This window comes from Thyridium curvatum, assembly GCF_004353045.1.
Source record: "Thyridium curvatum strain D216 chromosome Unknown NODE_60_length_267819_cov_83.081011, whole genome shotgun sequence".
Lineage (NCBI taxonomy): Eukaryota > Fungi > Ascomycota > Sordariomycetes > Thyridiales > Thyridiaceae > Thyridium > Thyridium curvatum.
The window spans coordinates 136,858-161,401 of NW_022156815.1; the positions used below are offsets into that span (position 1 = coordinate 136,858).

Consider the following 24,544-nt stretch of genomic DNA (forward strand, 5'->3'; position numbering starts at 1 on the left):
GACTACAACCTCTATTCAGATCACCCGTCAAAAGTATCGAGCAACGAAAGTCCTTTTACAGTGCTACAGTTAATCAACAGCAATTCCCTGAATTGAACGCTCAATTTTACTTCTTGTTATATATCTTCGGTACTACCCCCTTTCTCCCCGAATATTTCAAAGGGAGACCTCATTCTCAACTCTACATATGGGATCAAGTCCTTCGATAGGGCGTAGTTTAATTGCTTCATGGTCGTGATCAAATAAGTAGACGCCATCTGACATGTGATGAAATGTATAGAAACCCTTCAATTTTCAATGCTGAAGATAGTCATCTAGATTACAACTCACTTGCCCAAGTCCACCATTTTTTGGTTTGATCCGACCCGTCATGCTTGGTTTGCATCTGTTCGAACCCTCAGCTTGTTACACTGTTATGTGCACCATCAAGAATGATGCTCTTTGAAGCCCGTCGTCGAACCTGATTGGGCTGGCTCGAACTACGCCGTGACAGTCTTCTCTGCCACGCCATTCTTAGTTTGTACGCCACCAGCACTGTTCGCACTGTCATTGCTGGGCGACTTTTGTCTCTGCACTCCGTTCTTCGGGGCCATGAAGGGGTAGTGGCCCTTGACCTCCTTGAAACGCATCAAGACGAAGCCACTGATGACGACAATCCAGTACACATTGTACGAGATGACGGAGCCATAGGTGGCCGAGTTCTGCCAGCCGAGAATCGCGTTGAAGATTCCCCAACCTCCCTGTCCGCCGTTGAGCTCCGGGCTGCAGCACTGGGAATGGTCAGTCTCGCTCTGGTCGAGGGGGAGTGTGGGCTCAGGGACTTACGTTGACGTGCCAGACGCTCTTGCTGATGTCATACGATCCTGGTCCATTGCCCAGCTCGGCAGCGTCGCCGCCAATGACGTCGTTCCACTTCTGCTGCTCGAAGTACCACACCGAGCGAGAGAACAGGCCGGCACCGACAAGGTACAAAAGGCAGGTCGAGAAGACCAGGAACCACTGGAGCTTGGCGGTGGCACCACCCCTGTAGTAGCAAGTTAGTCGCCGGGAATATTGTCAAAAGTCTCTGGTCAACGACGTACTTGTAGAGCAGATAGCCGACAAAGATGCCAAAGATGAGTCCGACCACGACCGGCAGCGGTACGGACTTGGCCGAGACTCCGAATGTGACTCCGGCAACGAAGATGATTGCCTCGATGCCTTCTCGCAGGACGGTGATGAAGGGCAGGATGAAGATGGCGTATTTCTCGAGAATGCGCCTCACCCAGGCGATCTTGCCGATCTTCTTGCCGACAGGAGCCTCGAGAGCTTCGGCCAGCTTGACACGCCACTTCTCTTGCATTTTGCCGATGCGAAGCAGCGCAGCGCCGACGACCGAGATGATGACGCTGGCGATCAGACTGAAAGCTCCTTCGTAGTTCATCTCAGTTGATTCCCAGTTGTTGACGCCGACGGTGTAGAAGGCGCCAATGAGACCGCCAGCGACGACCAGGCAAATGAACAGACCAGCCCCGACTCCAAACCATACCTTGACCGCGGGTTAGCTCGTCGGTGTTCAGTCCAGGTATGGGCGTCGACTGGGAAAGACAATAGCAGTCTTACTTACCTGGCGAACAAGTTTCTTGTATACTTGCTTGTCTTGGTTGGGGCCGTCCAAGGTCTGCTTCAAGAACGCTAGAAGAACTGCGACGATGATCACAGTCTCGAGCGACTCTCGAAAGACGATGAGGAAGACCGGGACTGAAAAGACGTCGACGGCCATGGTGCTAGACGAGACAATGCTTTCAGTTGAGGATGGTTCAACAGACGATGACAGCGTGTGCCTCCAAAGCTGCCTATCTAGCTTGTCTACGATAAAAACAATAATCAAAAATGTCACGAGGAGCAGAGAAGAGTGTAAGAAGGGTAAATTGTTGAGCCACCCCCTCTTATGCAACAGCCTGAGCCCGGCACCTCCCAAAAGGGCGGGAAAGATTATCGATCCATCAGATAACGATGATCAGATAATTAGGCGAATACCACGAGGGGTGGGGGGGAACTTCTGAACTTGTGAACTTCCGAGGTTGGGACACGGCCGGGGTGCCATCCACCACCGCACCCTTGCTCCGGTCGCGGAAGGCCACTCGACAAATGAGCTTCCTGAACAAGCGAGACGAACTACGAACTCCATACTCCGTACAGGGCGTGTTCAAAATTTGTGAACTTGCGACCGCGTGGGTCACTATTTCGATACTGGGGTCACTCTTCTCTAGAGGCATTTTGCAGAGCCATGTGGAGTGAGAACAGGACGTTACTCAAGATGGACATGCTGGTCCATCACAAAGGGTGGGGAGCAGCTTTGAAAACACAAGAGACTCTCCCCAATGACTCGCACGGGCTCCTCTTGAAACGGAAGACATGTGGCACGGCTCGCGGCCATCTTCTCGCGGCAAGGATGCTTGGGATGTTGGTACCTCCTCAGCTCTCCGCTGGAACGGCTGAAAAAAACTCTGCAGGTGGTATGATGCTCGAGTTCGAGCAACGAAGGCACGGCGAGCAGACAGCCAAAACGAGGATGCATGCTGCTAGACCAGACACAGGTCTGGTGCAGGCATAGCTCGTTCGATTCCTGTCCCAGGTCGTCTAGTGCTGTCGATCTAGACTTTCGAATCTGCCGGACCTGCCCACTTCTCAATAAACAAGCATTGCGAGTGGAGCTGGTCGATGCCAAGAAACAGGGTCTGTTGCTTGACTTGGAACAAGCTCTTTGACATTCATTCCCCTCCCTGTTTCCCCTGTTACCCGTCACGAGGGAGGAGGGATAGCTGCAGTGCTCCCCATCCGCCGCGATGGGGATTCCATATTGAGATCACAATACCACAGTACCGCGTTTGTTTGTTTGTTTGTCTGTCGTTACCGATGTCTCTCTGGTGGTGCACGTTTTCGGTGGAATTTTCGAGTCTGCGGCCAGCCATTGTTCTAATGAGCCATTTGTGCCTCGTTTCGTCCGGACTGGGAGCTTTGAAAGACAACCCTTGCAGCGCTATCCACCATTATCGCAGGGTTCACGCGGCAAAAACCAAAACTAGAAAACGGCGGTTCCGACTAGTCCAGCCTGGTCCAGCCACCAGTACTCTGTCAAAGTGACTGAATACGATGCCAATGGGAACTAGGTGCCAGGAGCTTGAGCCTGCATGACATGTCATCAGACCGCCACTAGGTTCGGTACTCATTGGTTTACAGTTTCGGTAAGGGTTGCGGGCTGATTCTACGAAGTAGGCAAGTTTATCCATGCATCTTATCAGATCAAGAAAATCCCGCAGCATGCTGGAATGGCTCGGCTCACACAGCCAAGTTACAGAGAGAGAGGAATGGGGCGAAACTGCTTGGGTTGGACCGAGGGGAACAGACGGTGCCTGCATGTGCTCGCTGCACAAGACAAGATTCGGGTTCCCGCCCCATGTCTGACACTTTATTCGAAAAAAGAATAAAGAAAAGGGCCATGCATATTTGCAATTGAGTAGGTGCTAACAGGATAAGCACTCAATACTCAATGCTTGAGCCGTCTGCCACGTTTCTGGAGATGTGGATGGGCAGGCAGTGGCGAGACAGTTCCAACGCCCGACCCACCTGTAAGAAAAAGATCTAGGATAAAGGAGCCCGTCCTATGATCCAAGAGTTTCGTACACCATATTGATTGCTCTTGAGGGCAGCGATTCGCCCGAGGCCGTGGGATCATGCATGTCATGCCCGGATTGACCTACTGTCGGTCTCGATGCAAGTGAAGTCTCGCCTCGTGCTTTTCGCGAGTGAAAGGATATGTACTCACAGGAGTCGGGAAGGACATGCCGATCGGGCGAGGCTTCTGGCGCGCGTAGTGGCCGTCGTCGAGCCCAGCCATGACAAACTCTTCGCTTCCTGAGTTATGCTAGTGGTCGCTCAGGACGATCATCCCTCACCACGCTGGTCCTCATGCGGGGACCTGGGAGGATTCGACAAGCTTTCTAGCGCCGGGCCCAGGAGGTTGTTCTGGTCTTTGCTGCTTTACTTCATACTCCATCCATACTTCAGGCACATAGCCAAGGGCTCAAAACGGCCCCCCCGCCTCTTGGCTTGGCAGTATAGGTAGTGAGGATGAACTTCCAACGTCAACTGCTTGACAGCTCGGGGACGGGTATATCTGGATTCCGCCAAGTAATCGGCAGTCAATGGGCAGACAGTAGCTTCTACCTATCCACTGAGGGAATCGGTCTTGTTCTTGTGAGGAGGCGCCGCGTTCAATGGTGGGACGATGAGAACAGCTCGGGGTGCCGTACAGAAGGCGGGGAGTCGGGTGTTGCTCAGAGAATTCGGATCAGATAAGTCGGCCCACCACCTCGCTCATGCACGTTCCGACACGACCCTAGTCACTCACCCAGGTCGATCGACAGTGTTCAGGCCTACCAGAGAAGGGAACAGCCCGTGCTGGTTGCAACCCTTGCCGCTTTAGCGCCTCAGCTTCCGTCCCACCTCGCACCTAGTTAGATTGATAAGATAATTTTCGTGTTAGTGACTCTCTCGAGTGTGTTAGGTAGTGAAAGTGCGTGCTGTGGTGGAGTGAAACGACTCTCCACTCTTCGCCCCTCCCATGCGCCCTCGGTCCTGGCTTTTTCTCTCTCTAGTCGAGCCGAGTTCGGCAAGCCACAAAGACCATTTCAGAGGGCTGATCAGGCGATCCAAGCTGCATTCCGCTTCTTGCCGTCCTAGAGCCTTGCTTGGATCAGGAAGACCTGTTGGCGACTCGATCCGAGGGTGGGAGCAGAGCTCGTAGTCCATTACTGAAAACCTCGCGCGTTCCATCATCGCCGCTGTGTGGCTCGCGGCTCCGTAAACTCACCCATCTTCCTTCCCACAACCCGCAGCATTGCTGGTCGAGAGCATCATGGCGAGACACTTGCTTTACGCTGCCTCTGCGGCAGCCTTTGTTGCCTCTGCGCATGCTGCGACTGTCACCTACGACATGAAAGTCGAGTGGGTGACAGCCAACCCAGATGGCATGCAAGAACGGCCAGTGATCGGTGTCAACGGACAGTGGCCGCCGCCGATTATCAGGGCTGATGTAGGCGACAACATTGTCGTCAACCTTGACAACCAACTGGGAAACCAGTCGACTTCTGCGCATTTCCACGGTCTCTACCAAGTCGGCACTCCGCAGATGGACGGGCCCGTTCAGGTCACCCAGTGCGACGTGCCTCCCGGCTCCACGATCAAGTACAACTTCACAGTCAACCAGCCAGGTGAGCAGGAATCCTCGACATCCTCAGAGTCCCGGGTGCTGACGTTGGTCCTATCAAGGCACGTATTGGTACCACTCTCATTCTCGAGGCCAATATCCGGATGGTCTGAGGGCGCCCCTTGTCATCAACGACCCGAAGACCCCCTTCAAGGGCAAGTATGATGAGGAGATCGTACTTTCCGTCTCCGACTGGTATCACGACCAGATGCCGGACCTCCTGAAAACATTCATATCCAAGGGTAACCCCACCGGCGCTGAGCCCGTTCCCAATTCGGCGCTGTGGAACGACACTCAGAACCTCACCGTGCCCGTCCAGCCGGGAAAGACCTACTTTGTTCGTCTGGTCAACGTCGCGGCCTTCGCGGCCATGTACATCTGGTTCGAGGGCCACAACATGACCATCATCGAGGTCGACGGTGTCTACCACAACCCTGCCGAAACCGATATGATCTACGTCACACCAGCGCAGCGAGTCGGCTTCTTGCTGACTACGAAGAATGACACATCGGCGAACTTCCCGTTCGTTGCGAGCATGGACACGGGTTTGTTCGACTCGATGCCTGCTGGTCTTAACTGGAACGTGACCGGCTGGCTGGTGTATGACCAGAAGAAAGAGCTGCCGGACTACACGCCTCTGGATGATCTCGATGCCTTCGACGATGCAACTCTGACCCCTTATGATAACATGACCATTCTGCCGACACCGGCTCAGACCATCAAGCTCGATGTCATCATGGCGAATCTCGGAGATGGTGCCAACTAGTCAGTGGTCTTGTGCTCGGTAGTTCTGCGCATCCGGAATGCTAACTGTGTCCAGTGCCTTCTTCAACAACATTACCTACAAGTCACCCAAAGTCCCTACTCTTTACACGGCGCGTTCGGCAGGGCAGCTTGCAACGAACCCCGAGGTATATGGAACCTACACTCATTCCTTCGTCCTGGAGAAGGACGAGATTGTGGATGTCGTGATCAACAACCTCGACAAGGGCAGACACCCTTTCCACCTTCACGGCCACGCCTTCCAGCTCATCTACCGCTCGGATGAAGCCGGCGTCTACTACGAGGACTCGAATTTCACTGCCGCTGATTTCTATCCCACTCCGATGCGTCGCGACACCGTCCTCGTCGAAGCCAACGCCTTCCTCATCTTCCGGTTCAAGGCAGACCACGCCGGCGTGTGGATCATGCATTGCCACATCGAATTCCACATGACCAGTGGCCTCATGATGACCTTTATCACGGATCCCCTCTCGCTCCAGAACATCACCATCCCCGACGACCATTTGGATGCCTGCAAGAAGGCTGGCGTTTCCACTACGGGTAATGCTGCTGCCAATCAGCTTGACTATCTCAATCTCGATGGGCAGCCTGAGCCTCCTCAACCCCTTCCAGCAGGGTAAGTCTCACTTGCCCGTTTTTATCTATTCTGGTGGCAAAGATTTAGGCTGACTTTGTGTGCTACCATAGGTTTACTGCCCGCGGCATTGTTGCTCTGGTATTCAGCTGCATCAGCGGTATCTTGGGAGTCGCCGTCGTCGCCTGGTACGGCCTTGCTGAGGTTCCCAAGGATTCAGCCTTCCGTGGCTTCGGTGGAGTGACCGAGACTGACTCGGCCCCTGCGGAGGAGTACCGAGACAGCCCGGTGGAGAACCAAGAGGTGCCTGCTACTACAGGAGGTAATTCGGGGAGCGCTCGTGCTTAAAATGTTTGACTTGGAGTGTATATAATGAAAAGTGCCTCAGTCATCCCGACCAGTGTCGAGACCGATGGGGAGAGTGAAAATTGCAGAGTCTATACCCTTTGAGTATCCGTATTGAGCTTGTTTCAGATTCTCTTCTACCCTTAGACGACGTCCCATCAAAGTGTCAAAACCCATGAAGTGAAAAAAAAAAGAGGCATCCTCCCTGTTTGCAGCTTACATCGAGGTTCAGTACTGAGGCAGCTTCGTGGTCCCGATTTTTAAGCTTAATTTTCCACGTGGTGACCCGGCGGTTCGGCACTGTCGGAAGGAGGCAGGAACCCATAGGTTTGGTCAGCAGCACCACAGCAGTTAGCAACGACGAACGTTGGCAACCTGTGACGCATGAGTTTCTCACTAATTGCATCTATTCTATCTAGATCCCTGTTCTATTACATGTCAAGGACAGGAGGAGTCATTCTAGGAAGAACGGTCTACCGTTACTGGATTGCTTTCCCGGTGTTTGCCAGCTCAGCTCCGAAGACGGGAAACCTGATATATCCCTCTAACCCCTGGAGTTACGTCTCAGGAGTCCAATCCCACTCTGTAGATGTGAACAGTTCTCGTGCCATACGGTCGGCAGCCATTGCACCTTCGAAGCGGAGCCGCTGGTCACCGGACAAGGACCGTGTGAATTTGAAGACTTTGGCATGCCCATCATCGCCATCTCCACGGGGTGCCCAACTTGTGCCTTCCCGGTCCTTTTCCCACGCGTTTCGTGAGATCGCCACGATGCTGGAAGAGAGCATGGAGTGAATATACTCAAGGATGGGCAAGATCCTTGTTCTGAGCCCACAGTTGGTGTGGTTGTTGTCAATCTGGTAGCTCGGACATTGTTTCAACGTCGAGAGGATGTGATATATGTCGGTAGTTGAGCAGTCAGACACCTGGTCTACGGACGCAGGTGAAAAATCAACGAGAAACATGAGCTCCTTGTTGGACAAGAACCTGACCATCTCCCCGAGCTGGAAGGAGTCGCAGGCGACGCTTGAGCTATAACCGAGCTTGCACTGCCGCGTGCGGGAGGTGTATAGCCCGAGAAAGTGGCTCTGGATAGAAGCTATGCAGTTCAGAATACACTCGCGTCGATACTGCAACTCTCCTGTCCCATAGTCAACAAGCTGAGCGAACGGCTCGGTCAAGTCGCGGCTTGCTTACTTTCAAGCCCGTCCGGTAAGTCCCACCAAAGGGCAGTCTGTGATTCCTCATCCTCGCGATAGAGGCTCCAGTTGCGAGAGCCAAAGAGGATTAGCTCTTTGGTTCCCGTCTGGAACCTGGCTGGCTCGTTTAGCAACCAAGACGTCAGGATCTTCTGCCTTATCGAGTCCTCGTTAGCCAAGACTGGAGGTCCCCCTTCATCTTGCAGGACCCGAGTGCGCGGTTGTGGAAATTTGAACCGCAGGCCGCGCATATACGCAGACACCGGCGCTTTGCAGTCAAAACGATCAGCCAGCACGGCCAGCATGCTAAGTTGCAGCAGGGTCGGAGGGTTTTTCATCGTCTTGACGGTCTCCTTGCGGTGAAGGATCCGGAGGAGCTCGGCAAAGACGACGTCTCTGCCGACCGATCTCGTGGCTTCATCATCGTCTCCGAGTGGAATTCGAGGGAGCTCTCTATCCTCCAGCTCGGCGGGCTCGACACCCCTCAGAGACATGTTCTTGAAAGCATCCACTATGGTCTTTGCCTCTTGGAAACGGGTGTCGCCCAAGAGGTTATCAAAGTATTTGGAGTGCTTTCTCAGCGCGTCGACCTTGACTCTATACGCCACCCTCGTCCTGGCCTTTGGCACGGCCTTGGCGGCGCCATCCCGAGCGCGCAGAGTTGGCCGGACCTGGGCAGCCTTGCGTGCAGCTGTCAGAGTCTCGCGAGACGACTCGAATACAACGTCAAGGATAGCATCCCCGTCGGATGCAATCACAATAACCTCTGGCAGCGGTTCATCGTCTGGGAGTGAACCATCCATGGCACCAATGTGATCTCCAAGGGCAGCGCTGCATTGCCCACGGTGTCGAGCAGATAGAAGCCTGCGGTGGTCGCCTTGCGTGAGGTGGAGTCTCTCTGGGCAAGACAGGCAAAGGCACCTATTTGATATGGATTCTCACCTAACCACGTACTCGTAGATGCGTCCTTGCTTGAAATTTGTCCAGCACTAGGCCTGTGTCAGCCCAGAATCGACAAAATTCTGGACCGAAGTGACGTCGCTCTAGTGTGGTTCCAGGATTAGCCCGAAGAGTGGGTTGGTGAGTGAGATCCGTTCGATCCAATGGGGGGCTAAGCCAGCCATTTCACCTATGATGGGTGGGTGCACGCCCTGTCATTCAGGGCACGGGAACTACTCTTGCCCGCTAATGGTCCCCTGGAGGGAGCCTTGGAACCCTCGACAACTGGGGCTGCCCTTACGCCTTACGGCACGAACCGGCGACGTTCGGATCCCGACAAACTATCACGCTTTCCCTACAAAGCCCCCTTTCTGTAACCTTCCCTTCTAGGGCATGTTTGGAAACAAGGAGCGGACTTTATACAAAACACTTTCACATATTTCACATCAATTCCTTGACCGGCAGTCCTCAAGAGGCTCTGTCACATTGCCCAACTCTCCCCTACCTGGAAAGCTAGCCGACTGTGACCTCGGGAAGATCCAGGAGCCTACGTCACAGCCCTGCCGCAATCACCGCGCGCTGCCTCGATTTTTGCTTCTTCTCGATCTTCCACATCTACGCTCGCTTGATGGACCTCTCTCTTCTCGTCGGCACCGTCCTTGATCTTAACGAAGCCTAGAGAATAGAGGCCGGTGGGCTTTGAAGCCCCTCTGCGGTTCTGCTCCCGGCAATGGCTCGCCTCCCCCGATATCCGACGAACCCCGTCGGGCTGAATCGCGACGCGGATGCCGCCCTCGATGCTTTGCTGGCCTACGTAGCGACGTTCTTTCACGGCGCGCCCCGACACCAGAATGGAGGATCATCTGCGCTGCAGTCCAACGGGCGCCTGAAACGGGCTCTGGCCCCTTCCCGACAGGCCGCGATGCGCTCGCCCGCATGGCAAACAACCTCACGTTACTCTACGAGCACCCAGCGGAGGACTTTCCACAACTATTTTGTGACACACCTGCCCTCGTCATCGGTGCACCCGGACTCTCGCATCAAGCCCGGCACCCATCACAAACTCCCTCGGTCGGCATCGACGCCGCACACGCCGACTCCCGAGTCGAGCCCCGCGGTCCGCCCGCCCAACATGCCCATGCGCGACCTGACCGTCGTGAGAATCCCCCTGCGGAGCGCCAAGCACCACTTCGGCGCCTACAACTCCCGCGGCTCGCGGTCGTACAACGAGGACACCAACCAGGCGGGCACGATCGACATGCCGGCGTTTGCTAAGCGCGCGCCCATGTCGCTGGTGCGGTCTGCCATGTCGGACAGCAAGAACCTCGGCGAGGGCATCAATGCAGATAGCTCAAAGGGCGACCCGCAGATCTTCTACTTTGCAGTGTTTGATGGCCATGGCGGCGTCGAGTGTTCCAACTTTCTGAGGGACGAATTGCATGGCTACATCGAGCAGGCTGCTTCGGACTTTGAACTGCAGAGTAGCTTGAGGCGGGACAGCGAACAAAAGGGACATGAGGCGGATGGAGACCGGCAGCCGGTCAATTTGGAGGCGTCTGGCGCAGGGAGCGGCTCAAAAAATGGAAGCACGAAAGATGTCAAAATGAAGAGCGGGCAGGAGGTCATGGCAGAAATGGAGCTGCCAGAGCAGAACGAAGGCGGCGTATCGGAGGAGGTCGCGCGCATGGAATCGATCAAGTCGGACAAGCCCGTCCACGTCAATGCGAACGTACCCCGGGCTCTGCAACTCCAGCGCGAGCTTATCAAGCAGTACAAGGACACGGTCGGCGGGTACTTTCGACGATTCAAGCCGGCCCATTTTCACCTGGGCGAGAACTCGTTCAACGAGACTCAGGTCAGCGCCGAGACGATCCTCAACTACGCGTTCCTGCGCGCCGACCTCGACTTCATCACGGCGCAGGCGCGCAAGCCCGACCCGGACGACCCGTACGTCGCGGACTTCCCCCTTAACCAGGACGAGGTCCTCGGGTCCCCGCACCTGCCGCCCTCGGGACAGGGCATCGGCGGCCCGGCGCGCTTCAAGGGAGGCTCGACCGCCTCGATCGCCCTCATCTCGACGCCGACGCCCGCGCCCTTCTGGCACCCGTCGGCGCGCAGCACCCTGCTCGTCGCGCACGTGGGCGACACGCGCATCCTGCTCTGCGAGACGGCGACGGGCCTCGCGCGGCCGCTCACGAGCGACCACCACCCGTCGTCGCCGACCGAGTCGCGCCGCCTGCGCCGCTTCGCCGAGTCGCTCATCACCGACTCGTTCGGCGAGGAGCGCATCTCGGGGCTCGCCAACAGCCGCGCCTTTGGCGACATGCAGTCCAAGCGCATCGGCGTGTCGGCCGAGCCCGAGACGACGCGCACCGAGCTCGGCCCCGCCGAGTACTCGTTCCTCGTGCTCATGTCGGACGGCGTGTCGGGCACGCTGAGCGACCAGGAGATCGTCGACGTCATCAAGGAGGCCCGCACGCCCGAGCAGGGCGCCAAGGACGTCGTCGACTACGCGACCGAGATCTCGTCCGACGGCGACAACGCCACCTGCCTCGTCGTCCGGCTGGGCGGCTGGGAGCGCCGCAGCGAGGGCGGCCTCGGCAGCCTGGGCACCAAGGAGATCCGCGATGCGAGGAGGGCCGAGGCGCTGGACCCGAGGCGCGGCAGACGATGATGAGAGAGCGAAAGAAGGTGATCCTGCATCGATACAAGGTAGACAGAAGGGAAAGGGGAGGAGAGAGGGGCTTGCATTTTCAGAAGCATGAACCAGCATTAGCATTCACAAAGAGCATTCGGAAAGAAGAAGACGCTTGTTACGATAAACATGGCAACAACACCGCCGTTGCATCATGTACATGGGCATTGCATTAGACTACAATGAGCATTACGATGGAGATGAACATCAAACTAAACACTTTTCCCCCCCTACCTCCTTTCCGTGTGCAACGCTGGCCAGCATTGACGTAGTTGAACCCCATCCTTCCTTCCCATGCACTAATAGTCATGCACTCGCTCCACCTAGTACCGCCCTTGTTGTCCGGGATACTGACCCCAGCCCTGGTTCGGCGGCGGCTGCTGGTAACCCTGCGGCGGGTACGGCTGACCTCCGTAGCCGCCGTGTGGTGGTGGAGGTTGCTGGCCCCATTGACCGGGAGGAGGAGGGCCCTGGGGAGGGTAGCCTCCTTGCTGGGGGTACGGCTGGCCATATCCTCCTTGCTGTGGGGGTGGTGGTCCGCCATAGCCACCCTGCGGTGGGTAGGGGGCCGGCGCGGGAGCGCTGTAGCCCGAGCTCGGGCGGTTGGAGGAGGAGGCCGACTGGTAGTACCCCTCGGCAGCGCCTCCCGTAGGTGGCTGTTCGTAGCTTGTAGCAGCGTTGCCGCCGCCAGCGCCGGCACCAGCACCAGCGCCAGCACTCTGGCCAGCAAAGCCACCGCTGTCGCCACCGCCCATGGCGTTGAGATCCCGCGTCTTGATCTGCGACCAGAGCGACCCGGCGACCTTGCCGTGGCCGGCACCGCCGAGGATGGCGTCCTGCCAGGCACTGCCGTGGGAGTGGCCGCCGCCGCCGCCACCACCGTGGGAGTGGGACTTGTTGGCCTGCTGGCCCGAGAGGATGTGGTTCTTGCCGTTCTTGACCGACTCGGAGGACAGGAGGCGGTTGAGCTCGTGGCGGTGCTTGGTCTCCTGGGACCACTTGCGGACCGTCTCGAACATGTCGCGCTGGATCTGGATGCGCTCGTCGCGGATGGCCGGGTGGTGGAAGGCGCGCAGGACGTCGTTGACGACCTCGTCGACGGGCACGCCGGGGTTCTCCCAGGCGTAGAGAATGCGACTAGGAACGTATGTGTATTTAGCATTGTGTGCGATTAAACGAATGGACGCAGGTGGAAATCTTACGGGACGACATATTGCAGGATAGTCACAGACACGCGACCGGCACACGAGTTCAGGACGTTAGTGAAGTGGTCCTTGGACAGCATCGAGTGGGTCGGGTCGCTGCAGCGCGGGTTCTTCCACGGCTCGAGCTGAGAGTTGGAGCTGGCGTTGATGACGCCCGAGGATCCATCCTTGAGAACCTTGGAGACCTGGTTGATGATGGGCCTGATGAAGGGAGCAAGGAGGCCGAGAACAAAGGCGGTCAGCGTCTCGCTGATGTGCTCGAGCAGTTTCTCCAGACCAGGGATCTTGGAGATCGTGTTGTTGATCGCCCTTACGATCTTGTCGCGGAACTGGAGGATCGGATAGATCTTGCGCGCCGTCTCCACGGGGTCAAAGCTGGTGCTCATGCCCGGCACAATGTTCTGGTTGTCCCTGGTCATGACTCCTTGCGACCTGTTGGCCTGCTCCTGGGCATCGGACATGGCCTTGAGGTCCCGCGCCTCGGAGGCAAACCCACCACCGATCCCAGGGAGCTGAGAGACGAGCGAGATGAAATCGCCGCCACCGCCCGGCGAGGTGCCGAAGAAGCCACGGGAGCCGTCTCCACCACCACCACCGCCAGACCTCTGTTGCTCGGCGGTCTTGAGCGCGATGTCGACCTCATCAACCTCGGACTGGGTGAAGTGGTCGGTCGCCTCGCCCAAAACAGAGTGCAGGAAATCGACGGCACCAAAAGTCCCGGTGACAATCGGGTACACCCTCTTCCCGTGGAGATTGATCTCGGCCTGCGTGCCGCAGTGGGGGAAGACCTCGTGGAACCCGAGCTCGCGCAGAGCCAGCTCGCAGTAGTTGCTGTGGGCGCTGAAGTCCTCCATGGTGTGCAGCGCCTGGCCAAGGCAGCGCAGCGCCTCGCACAGATCCTCCTCCTTGCCCTTGCTGGAGGCACCGTGGGTGTAGACCCGCCCAAAGTGGATGCTGCGCCCAAAGCTGAAGCGCAGGTATCCGGAGCTCGTGGCCCATCCGCCCTCCTCGTTCGCGATGTAGTTCTTCATCCCGGTCCGCATGTCGATCTCCGTCTCCCTCGGATCCACGGGCCCGCGCAGTCTCGGGTCAAACTTGCGCGCGTCAGCCCCATCAGCATAACCCAAAGGGTTATCAATATGTTCCTCGGCTCGATAAACGCCGAGGCGTTCTTCGGTGACCTCGAACTCGTCGGTGGCGTAGCCGTGGGCCATGAAGGAGAGGACCCAGACGAGGATGCGGATGGTGGCGGCGTTGACGCCCTTGAGACTGCCGACGTCGACGGCCTGGGAGTAGTCTCTGAGCCAGTTGCCAAAGTAGACTCTGGAGACCATCATGGTGGTCCATTTCTTGCCGTGGAGGAAGGTGAGGGTCTTGAGCATGTCCTCGATGTCTGTTGCACAGTGGTCAGCTCTGACGGATGGAAGGGGTTCTGGGTCGTACGGACCTCCATGTCGCCAGTTGTGGCCCTCAACCTGGGCGATCGAGGGGATGTTGCCGGCTCCGAAAGCTGCAGCCTTGCCTGGCATGCATACCAGGACTACAAAGACGACGAGGAGCATAGAGCTCCATCTCATCTGGAGGCCTGCCATGTTGTGGTGGAAAGGGTTGCGATCAGAGGCGTGCTCTTGTTGTTTGCGCTGTAGTTGAGAGAGGAGGGTGGATGATATCACAAGTTGGGCAAAAGCCAAGTAGGTGGGGGAGGTGGAATGCTGGAGCTGCTTAGTAGGATGGTGACAGAGCTGCTAATAAGCTCACACCTGGAGGCTTGGCAAGAATTGAAACCTGAACTGCTCGTTGGTGGATGGCTTTCTTCAATGCAAATGGGAGATAGTGAACAGATCCTCACAATCGGATGCACACGTCACAACATGTAGAGGCGGATTAGGTTATGAAGCAAGGTAATCTCCCCGTCTTGTAAGGCTGAGATAAAGTGAGGGAGCTTGCATTGTACAAGTAGCTCAGTTGCCCCTCACATGCGCTCGCATGACCCTTGTCGAGTTCAGCTGAAAGAGTAAGTGGGCTGTGACGTTGGACGCCACTCGGTAGTCGGTACCATATGTGAGTAAAGTTGAGCAACTAGGCAACTTGTGGTTTGGGTAGGCCTCCAGGCTCTCACTACTTGTATATTCTTGCTTCACATGAATTTCCAGTCTTACGTAGCCCCGGCAGCTAAGCATGGGCGAGTGAGGCAGCCCAATACTAACTACCTGTAGGCTGGATGGCCAATTATTTTCAAGTCCACAGACAAGCCATGTCGGATATGGGGTACATCGTCAAGTGATGCTCAATCAAACTGCTCTGACCCTCTTGACCGTACATACATACCACTCAGAACTTGGAGTGAGTTTTGGCAAGACTTTGGAAGTTAGGGTATTGTATGAAATAAGAGAGTGGCTTGTGTTTGATGGCGCATTAGATGAGAGCGGGTGACCAAGCAGTCTCGCAGTGTTGATGATGACTTAAGGTTGTTATAGTTGTCTGTCTCATTGATCTGCAAATCAGCCAACCTTGAACCATTTCCAGTTCACAAGCATTCAGTCTCGCGGACCAGACGGGACCCGCGGCCTCAGAGACCGGAGGCGATGGGATAATTTCGCTGCTGGCACCATGCTCGGATGTTTGGCAGGCCGGGTGACATGACCCAAAAACAACGCCACTGGTCGATCCAGGAGTCCCGGCCACTAATAAAACCGCACGCGCACATGCCAGAGGCCCCAAATCCCGTGGGAGACGCAGGCTGTTTTATGGGGCCACGGCCTGGCCTCGCGCGTTCTTCCTGTAAGTAGTGGGCCAAACCCCGAAAAATTGCTACCTAGTCGATGCATTTTAGGGAGATTGGATCAGGGGAGAGATATCGAGGCAGAATATTAAGATCGTTCAACGGCCAAGTTCCAACCCTCCTCGAGTTCCCTTTGGTCTCTCCTCGTCGTGACTTTTCGTTCCTTCATTGTCGCCGACAGACCTCGTGTCCCGCATTCCTTGTTACCTGCCTCTTTTTCACCTGCTGGCTGTCGTCGCGCATCCCTTTAGACTCATTCTGCAGTCGAGATCCCAATCTCGAGATATCGCCACCCCGGCCCTTCCGATCATCCCATCCTCGACCTGACCTTGCACAGCACGCCCACGATGCCTGCAAGAGTGCTCCCAACTTTCACCCGCGCCGAAGTCGAGTCGCACAATTCGGCAAAGTCCTGCTACGTGACTATCGGGTCCAATGTCTACGACGTGACCGACTTTCTCGACTCTCACCCCGGCGGGGCTGACTTGGTCCTCGAGTACGCCGGCAAGGATATCGAGAAGATCCTCAAGGACGAGGCATCGCACACCCACTCTGAAGCAGCCTACGAGGTCCTCGACGAGTCGTTGGTTGGGTTCACCCTTCCGGAAGGCAAGGCTTCGAACGGCAAGGCGGCTGCAAATGGCACGGCGCACAGCACCGCCCTCGAACAGCCGCAGACCGACAGCCAAGGGCGGGTCATCCACCCGAGGACTGGCATGTCGTGCGAGGAAGATCTCAGCAAGGATACCGACACTGCTGAGGACTTCAAGAAGCACAAGTTCCTGGACCTGAGCAGGCCCTTGTTCCCCCAGATCTGGTTCGGCGGCTTCACCAAGGAGTTCTACCTCGACCAAATCCACAGGCCCCGGCATTACAAGGGAGGCCAGTCCGCGCCGCTCTTTGGAAACTTCCTCGAACCCCTGACCAAGACTCCCTGGTGGGTGGTTCCCCTGGTCTGGATGCCTCCCATGATGTACGGCACCTTCCTCGCCCGAGAAGGCTTCAGTCACGTCTTGGTGCAAGTCGCCACTTGGGTTGGAGGATTTGGTCTCTGGAGTCTGATTGAGTATCTGATGCATCGTTTCCTGTTTCATCTGGACTAGTAAGTCGCCTCAACCGGATGCCGTTATGATCTTGGTGCATGACTGACACGGCCCCTGTAGCTACCTCCCCGACAATCGTGTCGGCCTCACACTCCACTTCCTGCTCCACGGCATTCATCACTATCTGCCCATGGACAAGTACCGGCTGGTCATGCCACCGACACTGTTCATCGTGCTTGCACTCCCCTTCTGGAAGCTGGCCCATACCCTGTTCTTCTGGGACTGGTCCCTCGCGACCAACATCTACTGTGGTGGCATCTTCGGCTACATCTGCTATGACCTGACGCATTACTTCCTGCATCACAACAACCTCCCTCTCTGGTACAAGGAGCTCAAGAAGTACCACCTGGCGCACCACTTCCTCGACTATGAGCTGGCTTTTGGCGTCACGAGCAAATTCTGGGACCGGTGCTTCGGCACCGAGCTGGTGACGAACCCCGTTGTCAAGTCCAAATAGTCCGGTGCGCAGATATGCCAAGATATGATGATGAGCGAAGCACAGTTACTTTGTTGTACGCAATCAGGCTGGGCACTGTCAAACCAGTCTGGGTAATGGGAATGGATTTGGGAAATGGAGTTCTACGGGCATGGAGTCTAGGCGCGCATGCTTTTCTTTCAAGGAACCCCCATGCCTCTCTTCAGATTGACCCAGTAAATCTAATAATAATTAATTGATAGATATCTCGGACACGATTGATTCATGTTTTGCTGTGGTGATATGGATTGGCAACGAGATCGCTGTGAACACAGATGAGTGAACTTCGCCTTGCTTTGCCTTGTCTTGCCAGGTTTAAATACATTTACACCAAGCTGAGACCTGAGTCATTCAATATTGATGCTTCCAGACCGCGCCAAGATACATCCCCTATCTCAAGATGGAAAAAAAAACAGGTCACGTGATGGGCTCAAAATATTTCAAGTTTTAGGCTGACATACCTTGATTCCGCCGCCCATCTCCTCAATTCCCCACGCCCCATTCCATTCCTCGCCTGCCTTCAACCCCAGCTGCCAGTCGATACTGTTTCAGAATCATCATCATCATCATCGGACATACTAGTCCTCGGAATAAACAAAATCGACCACCATCCCACTGGCGCATGCTGACAGAAACATGTCACATTATGACGTAGAAGCCCTCCTGGACGCGGCTGCAAATGCCGACGCCCCCCAGGATAAGCAGGCCGAGACCAACGGCAACCACGCCAACGGCGACCGCGACCGCGACCACGATCGCGAACGAGACCGCAGTCGGGACCGGGACCACGACGGAGAGCGAAGCCGGCGCGATCGTGAGAGAACCCCGAGAGACGGCTCTCGGGATCGCAAGCGCAAGGATCGGCGCAGCTACAGCCCCAGGAGCGACGCTGACAGGACGCCCAGGAGCGATACGGGAAGTCACAGAAGTAGGCGCAGAAGCCGGAGCCGTGACCATGGAGGCCGACACTCACGTCGTCATAGAGGAGCAGATGGAGACTACTATCGCAACGGACGCGGCGGCCGCTCTCGTTCTCGCTCTCCCAACCGCTACTATCGCCCTCGAGATAGCCGTCGTGACCGCGACGATGACCGAAGCTCTCGCCGCGGTAGGGACGACGATCGCCGACGCGGCGGAAACACGCCTCGCTCCAGGGATGCATCCCCCCCACCTCTGACCGAGGATGAGCGCGATCGACGCACCGTCTTCGTGCAGCAGCTTGCTGCTCGTCTGCGCACGCGGGAGCTCAAGGAGTTCTTTGAGAAGGTGGGACCCGTGGCTGAAGCTCAAATAGTCAAGGACAGGGTCAGCAACCGATCCAAAGGGTATGTACTCTACTGTTCCCTTCATCTCGTTTTGCTGGCGTCAACTAACAATCTCTGACACGAACAGTGTTGGCTATGTTGAGTTCAAGACCGAAGAGTCTGTTCAGGCTGCGCTCCAGCTCACCGGCCAGAAGCTCCTAGGTATTCCCGTCATTGTCCAGCTCACCGAAGCTGAGAAGAATCGCCAAGTTCGCAACACGGAGTCGTCCGGTGGCCACCCCAACTCCATCCCCTTCCACCGCCTGTATGTTGGTAATATCCACTTCAGCATCACTGAGCAGGATCTCCAGAATGTTTTCGAGCCGTTTGGCGAGCTCGAATTCGTCCAGCTGCAGAAAGACGACTCGGGCCGTAGCCGTGGCTACGGATTTGTACAGTATGTTGCCCCTGCTTGCACTCCTCCCCTTCACATAATGAGTCGGGGCTAACGAACATCCCATAGGTTCCGAGACGCTGGCCAGGCACGTGAGGCTCTGGAGAAGATGAACGGCTTTGATCTTGCTGGTCGTGCCATTCGGGTTGGACTTGGAAACGATAAGTTTACCCCCGAATCAACTGCCAACCTGTTGCAGAGATTCCAAGGCCAGAACCAACAACAGTACCAGGGCTCTGCTTTCTCTGGTGCGGGTGGACGCGGGCCCCCGTCTTCCAACTTCGACCGTGCCGGAGGCCGAGACAACGAGAAAGGCGGCGGCGCGAGCGCTCTGGACGATACCGATGTCGCAGGTGTCAACTTTAACAACTACAGCCGAGACGCCCTGATGCGAAAGCTTGCAAGAACTGACGAGGCCTCCAATGGCCAGCCTGAGCGACAGGTCCTCAAGCCCAAGACAGAGGCGAAACCTTTGCCCGTCAATGTCAACATGGCTAGTCGCTGTGTAGTACTTCACAATATGTTTGATCCCGCCGAGTACGTTTCTCCCCCCTCCCTAGCCTCCATCTCGCACTATGTTACTGACACGCTAGACATACAGGGAGGAAGGTGAAGACTGGGTGAAAGAACTCGAGGATGACGTTCGCCAGGAAGCCGAGGAGAAATATGGTCATGTTGTCCATATTTCTCTGGATCCCAACTCGCCGGGAGACATCTACCTCAAGTTCGACAAGGTTCAAGGCGGTGAGAACGCCATCAAAGGACTCAATGGCCGCTACTTCGGTGGCCGGATGATCACTGCTGCACCTGTTGTCGACGCAGTCTACAGCAGTTTGTTCTCGCGAACCAAGGCTATCTGAGAAGCTAATCACGGCCCGAACAGACCGGCACGAGGCTTTGCCTTTGAATGTAAGCCGCCGCCCTTACTTCCTCCCAATTTGCCATATGTACTGACCGACTTCCAGTATCTCGCTTATAGGACTTTGTGTTACCAAATTGCCGCCCATCACCGATCTACGCGGCAAGGCGATGACGGCTAGGCACCGTCATGTCCCAAGGAATGATGTCGCCATATTGGGTGTTACGGCACGGCGCGGCTTGTCTCAGGTCCACTTGCAGGCTCATGTCTGCGTCCGACTAGTGTCGACTTTGCAAGACCACCGTCAATGCAGCGAACCCTGTGATCGAAGGTGGCTGTCACGCTCGACACACGGATATCTTGGGTTTGGTCATCGCGCTTGCGAATGAACCCCGGTTGATGGCATTGACCATGCTGATATATATATATACCCTAGGACAACCCCCGAGTCCGCCTAGTCATTGGGGGCACTCGGTTGCGCAATGCGGCGCTTTTGCCATGTTCACTTGTTTGATTCTAGTAGCGTTGCATTGTACATTGTTCAATATAGACTATTTGCTGATGATCCGTACTGCCCTGCCCTGTTGCATATCTGCTAGGCTTTGAGACACAGTGCTTCAGTTTGCTGCCGTCCATACCACACAGTACGACCTTGCAGCAACCTCTGGGCATCCCCGTCCAACCTCGTAGAGTCTGGTTCTCTAGATGCAGCCACGATCTGGCCATGTGCCTCGCTTCGTACTAGAGTTGGCTTCATTCTTTCCGTGTTTGCACGTTGAACGCTCTCGATTAACACCATGGCACTGGAAGGACATATATCTGGTAGTATCTGCCAGACAAGTCAGATCGTCTCTCGATTCGACTTTTCAAGCCGGCAAAGTACATTCCAATGTATGGTTAAGTACCATTCATGTTACTTTATATATGTATATATATTCTAACCTCCTCATCTGGCTCTCAAGGCTTCCCATGGTACCTATACACCTGGTCGGGCACCTATTTACTCACTTTCCTCATCACCAGGAACGAGTTTCTTACGCAGCCGAGCGCGTCCAGACGAGCTGACTGGGTTTTACTCAACCTCCTCCTATTCAAGATCAGGTCTCTCTGCGGGCATTGTAGTATGGAAGCCTGAAGCCCCAAATGCTCGGATATCCTTCAGACATTGTTTTCACCATCTTCACCACCTCGGCAAGGCCTCTTGTTGATGCAGGTTGCCTAAAAGCTACCTTTCCAAAGAGCCCCCTTAAGGAAGTCGAAGAACAAGGATTCGATGTCAAGCCACCCTCGCCTCAGCTTCTCATTGATCTCAGGATTCCTCCAGAACAATAGCCTCTCCACATGCACATCAGTGCAGCTCCTTCGTCTATTGTGAACGTCACCTCAGCATGTTGCCACCATTGGATGCCTGTCGCTTCGTCCCATCTTGAGCCGCTCCTCATTCACTGGTGAGGATGATCCAGCAAAGCAGCTCGTTAATCTCTTCATCAGCGAGATTCAGACACTTTCACCTCACTTCAATCGTCCGATCTTGACTCAACTCCCATTCACCTGTGGGCGCCAAACTCTGCTCCATCCCTCCCCAATCACATATAAAAAGCCATCCGATCTCCTGCCAAAGTCCTTCCAAACTTTCCTCCCAAACAACAAATCAAAGAGCAGCACCGCCCAACTTGGGAATCTCCAAGCTTCTGCTCCTCTCTGTCCGGGACACCACTCCCACTTCTACATTTCAGGACGTCTTCTCTTTTTCAACACTTTCTTCTTTCTCTCTTCCTCCTTTGATACCGTGCCTTACCTCATCGCCTCTCTTCCAAGATCACGCTCACCATCAAGTGAAGCTCGGGACAATACATTCCCTCAGCCCCCTCTCCAACTTGACCTCTGTCCTTCGTCAAGGCAAACGAGTTCCCATACTTGGACAGGTCCCGCCTGTTGGTCACCTCTGCCCCTGTTCGTCTTTCCCCCCGCGTTTTGGGTCTTGCTTCTCTTCGACTCTCGCATTACCCAGAACTAACGGGAAATGCCCTCGTCAGATTCTAGTTCGTCTTCGGCCGCCGGCGGTGGTGGTGCTCGCCTTTACGACAGCTCACCTCAGTCGAGTGACGGTTGTTCCGCTTCACGCTCGTCAAACAAGAGACAGAACATGGATAGCCAGCTAGTTCCATACGCAGCTCCCACGGTTGCCGCTCCGGCCACGTTTGATGTAAGTCAAATTACCCTGTCCTCACCCTTATTGCACCCGGCCCACCACCTCGGAGTAATTTAGCTGACAGGGGTCACATATAGGATATCCGGATTAAATGTCACGAGGCTCAGAGCATCATCTTGAAGCTGCAGCAGGCAACCCAGTCCCAATGCGGTATCCCTGTGGCGATCCGCGAGGAGTGGTTTGAGGACCTCAAGCACATCGGACAGTGCTTCATCACTGCTCAGGCTGCCAGCACCCACATCGAGCGGGTCGTGAACAGCCAGCGCACGCAGCTGGAGAACGATCTCCAGTATGCTACCATGGACCGGGATCTCGCTCGGTCGGAGAAGACCGCCGCGGCTCAGGAAGTCGATGTGCTTCGAGCTAGGCTTCGCGATGCCCGAGAGGGATCGGGCCCGAGATCTGAGGAGCGGGAGCAGGAGCAAGCTAGCCCGGTAAGCAGGTTCGATACGCTTGATACCACAAAAGCACACTACTAACACCTTGCCCAGACACCGCCCAATACCTCAGCCTGGGTGCAGGAGCAGAATTGGGGCCCGTCTCCAGGCCAGCAGCAGGCTTCAACGCCATCCCGACCGCTGCTGGTGGCACCGGATCGCACGTCGGGTCCACGCTCCGCTTCGTATGCTGGCCGGTCGCCCATGTACAACCGCCAGGACGACAACGAGGCCTACCTTCAGCGTCGCCTGACGAGCCTGGCCTATGGAACTCCCAGCCGACAGCAAGGCGGCCCGAATATGGGCGGACGGCCAAACTTCGCTCAGGGACCAGGTCCCGCGATGGCGTCGACTCCGCGTGGCCCGCCTCCTCAGTACGGCGGCCGTCGCGACACCGTCTCCTCTGGTGGCTACGAGTCCTTTGGCTCCGCCTCGACGCTGGGACCCTCTGCCTCGGTCTCGAACATCGGAGCGATGGCTTCCAACGCCCGGCCGAGCATGGCCATGACGCCCTGGGGAGGCCCGCTGTCGTCGAACAACGACACGACCCTCCGCGCCGAAGAGTCCCGCTGGAAGAACCTCATCTTCAAGACCTTCGAGATGGTTCTCGCCTGGTCGCGCGAGAACTGCAGCGAGCCGAACCCGGAGGGCCTGAAACTCCTCATCTCAAAGTACCAGGGCCTGTGGGAGTACATCTGCCGCGCGACGTACCAGGGCGATCAGGTTTCGGCCAACGGCCATGCCATTTACATGCTCAACGACGGCAAGGTCCGCTCCTTCTTTGTCGCCCGCCTCCTGATCCAGTACATAGTCCAGAGGATGTGGACCACGCAGGACTGGGAGGGTCTCCGGGACGACGTCACCCCGACGCTCCAGTATTGCCGGCAGAGACTGGCCGACGGACGCAGTAAGTCTCTTTTTCCGCTTTCCCCCCTTGTTTTTTTATTTATTTTTTGGGACAACGCAAGACCTCTATTCAAAATCACTGACACACAGTTCACAGTCCCGCCGCAGCTGCGCCACGAGACGCTCCAGCGCCAGTCGCGCGCGATCAAGTCGATCATCGGCGCCCCGGACTGGCGCAAGTACGAGCACCAGAAGATCACGGCGCACACGAACCGGCTCAAGGACATCGTGGGCCCGCTGCTGTCGCTCAACGTGGACCGCAAGTCGGCCTCGGGCGAGCTCAACCACATCTCGACGGCCGGGTGGGACGCGTCGGCGCAGATCCTGGCGTCCGAGTACTCGTTCCAGTTCGTCTTCAACGACTGCGGCTCCAAGTTCAGCTTCGGCTCGCACGCGGCGCTCAACAGCGACGAGGACCCCATGGTGCTGCAGACGCGGCAGTGGCGCGTCATGTGCGTCGTCACGCCCGGCATGACCTACCGCGACGACTCGGGCGTCAGCGTCACGCCCCGGTTCCTGTCCAAGGCGCAGGTCCTGGTCATGCCCTGAGCATGGATGGCGGTGGCGGGAGGTGGTTGCACCCTCGCTTTTCTTTGCGGTCCGAGTGGGTGGATAGGGGGATAGGGTGCTTGTTGGCTGTGAGGCGAGATCGAGTTTCGCTACTTTACTTATGATTTTTTCTTTTTTTTGGGCTGGATCAGATGCGCGCGTTCCTTTGCGATATGCAAAGGACAACTTTTTTTACGGAAATATGGCGTTACTGGTGCTTCCTGACGGTTTGCTCTCTCTGGCGGATGCCTCGCGGTACTTGTGGAGGAGGTCTCAATGCGCGCCGGTAGGAGTCACTTTCTGGTGTTTTCAGGATCTTGCTACTTTCTCTGGGTTTACGGATTTGATGGCCATGATACCCTTAGAGATAGACACACATTGCTTGGAAGTAACGCACATGACTTTAGCACCGGCAGGCAATCCAGACTATCAATGATGATATAACTCTTGAAGAACCGTTCCACCCATACACCGGCGTGAAAGTGATCAGAGCAGCACAGAACATGCGTCTTTGGTTGACCCGAGAAGAGCG

At 56.2% G+C, this 24,544-nt stretch overlaps 8 protein-coding genes across 8 annotated transcripts; 5 read left to right on the plus strand and 3 right to left on the minus strand.

The window, feature by feature from the left end:
- Positions 1-479: 479 nt before the first annotated feature.
- E0L32_008821 (uncharacterized protein) lies at positions 480-1,762 on the minus strand (the record flags this gene model as incomplete). Its single annotated transcript, XM_031143718.1, has 4 exons — positions 480-770; positions 826-1,024; positions 1,083-1,528; positions 1,607-1,762. 4 exons carry the CDS (start codon positions 1,760-1,762, stop codon positions 480-482), a joined length of 1,092 nt encoding a protein of 363 aa, XP_030991685.1.
- Positions 1,763-4,900: 3,138 nt separating this feature from the next.
- E0L32_008822 (uncharacterized protein) lies at positions 4,901-6,956 on the plus strand (the record flags this gene model as incomplete). The annotated part of the gene is made up of 4 exons (XM_031143719.1): positions 4,901-5,255; positions 5,314-6,016; positions 6,072-6,650; positions 6,722-6,956. 4 exons carry the CDS (start codon positions 4,901-4,903, stop codon positions 6,954-6,956), a joined length of 1,872 nt encoding a protein of 623 aa, XP_030991686.1.
- Positions 6,957-7,510: 554 nt separating this feature from the next.
- On the minus strand, positions 7,511-8,955 carry E0L32_008823 (uncharacterized protein; the record flags this gene model as incomplete). The annotated part of the gene is made up of 2 exons (XM_031143720.1): positions 7,511-8,094; positions 8,151-8,955. 2 exons carry the CDS (start codon positions 8,953-8,955, stop codon positions 7,511-7,513), a joined length of 1,389 nt encoding a protein of 462 aa, XP_030991687.1.
- An 866-nt stretch (positions 8,956-9,821) lies between these two features.
- Positions 9,822-11,765, plus strand: E0L32_008824 (uncharacterized protein; the record flags this gene model as incomplete). Its single annotated transcript, XM_031143721.1, has 1 exon — positions 9,822-11,765. One exon carries the CDS (start codon positions 9,822-9,824, stop codon positions 11,763-11,765), a length of 1,944 nt encoding a protein of 647 aa, XP_030991688.1.
- A 344-nt stretch (positions 11,766-12,109) lies between these two features.
- E0L32_008825 (uncharacterized protein) lies at positions 12,110-14,583 on the minus strand (the record flags this gene model as incomplete). Its single annotated transcript, XM_031143722.1, has 3 exons — positions 12,110-12,923; positions 12,989-14,384; positions 14,439-14,583. The coding sequence occupies 3 exons, from the start codon at positions 14,581-14,583 to the stop codon at positions 12,110-12,112; spliced, it is 2,355 nt and encodes a 784-aa protein (XP_030991689.1).
- A 1,537-nt stretch (positions 14,584-16,120) lies between these two features.
- Positions 16,121-17,333, plus strand: E0L32_008826 (uncharacterized protein; the record flags this gene model as incomplete). The annotated part of the gene is made up of 2 exons (XM_031143723.1): positions 16,121-16,875; positions 16,937-17,333. 2 exons carry the CDS (start codon positions 16,121-16,123, stop codon positions 17,331-17,333), a joined length of 1,152 nt encoding a protein of 383 aa, XP_030991690.1.
- Positions 17,334-17,987: 654 nt separating this feature from the next.
- On the plus strand, positions 17,988-20,089 carry E0L32_008827 (uncharacterized protein; the record flags this gene model as incomplete). Its single annotated transcript, XM_031143724.1, has 6 exons — positions 17,988-18,676; positions 18,744-19,052; positions 19,119-19,586; positions 19,651-19,880; positions 19,933-19,958; positions 20,015-20,089. The coding sequence occupies 6 exons, from the start codon at positions 17,988-17,990 to the stop codon at positions 20,087-20,089; spliced, it is 1,797 nt and encodes a 598-aa protein (XP_030991691.1).
- A 1,842-nt stretch (positions 20,090-21,931) lies between these two features.
- E0L32_008828 (uncharacterized protein) lies at positions 21,932-24,012 on the plus strand (the record flags this gene model as incomplete). Its single annotated transcript, XM_031143726.1, has 4 exons — positions 21,932-22,114; positions 22,198-22,554; positions 22,612-23,464; positions 23,561-24,012. 4 exons carry the CDS (start codon positions 21,932-21,934, stop codon positions 24,010-24,012), a joined length of 1,845 nt encoding a protein of 614 aa, XP_030991692.1.
- Between the last annotated feature and the right edge of the window lie 532 nt (positions 24,013-24,544).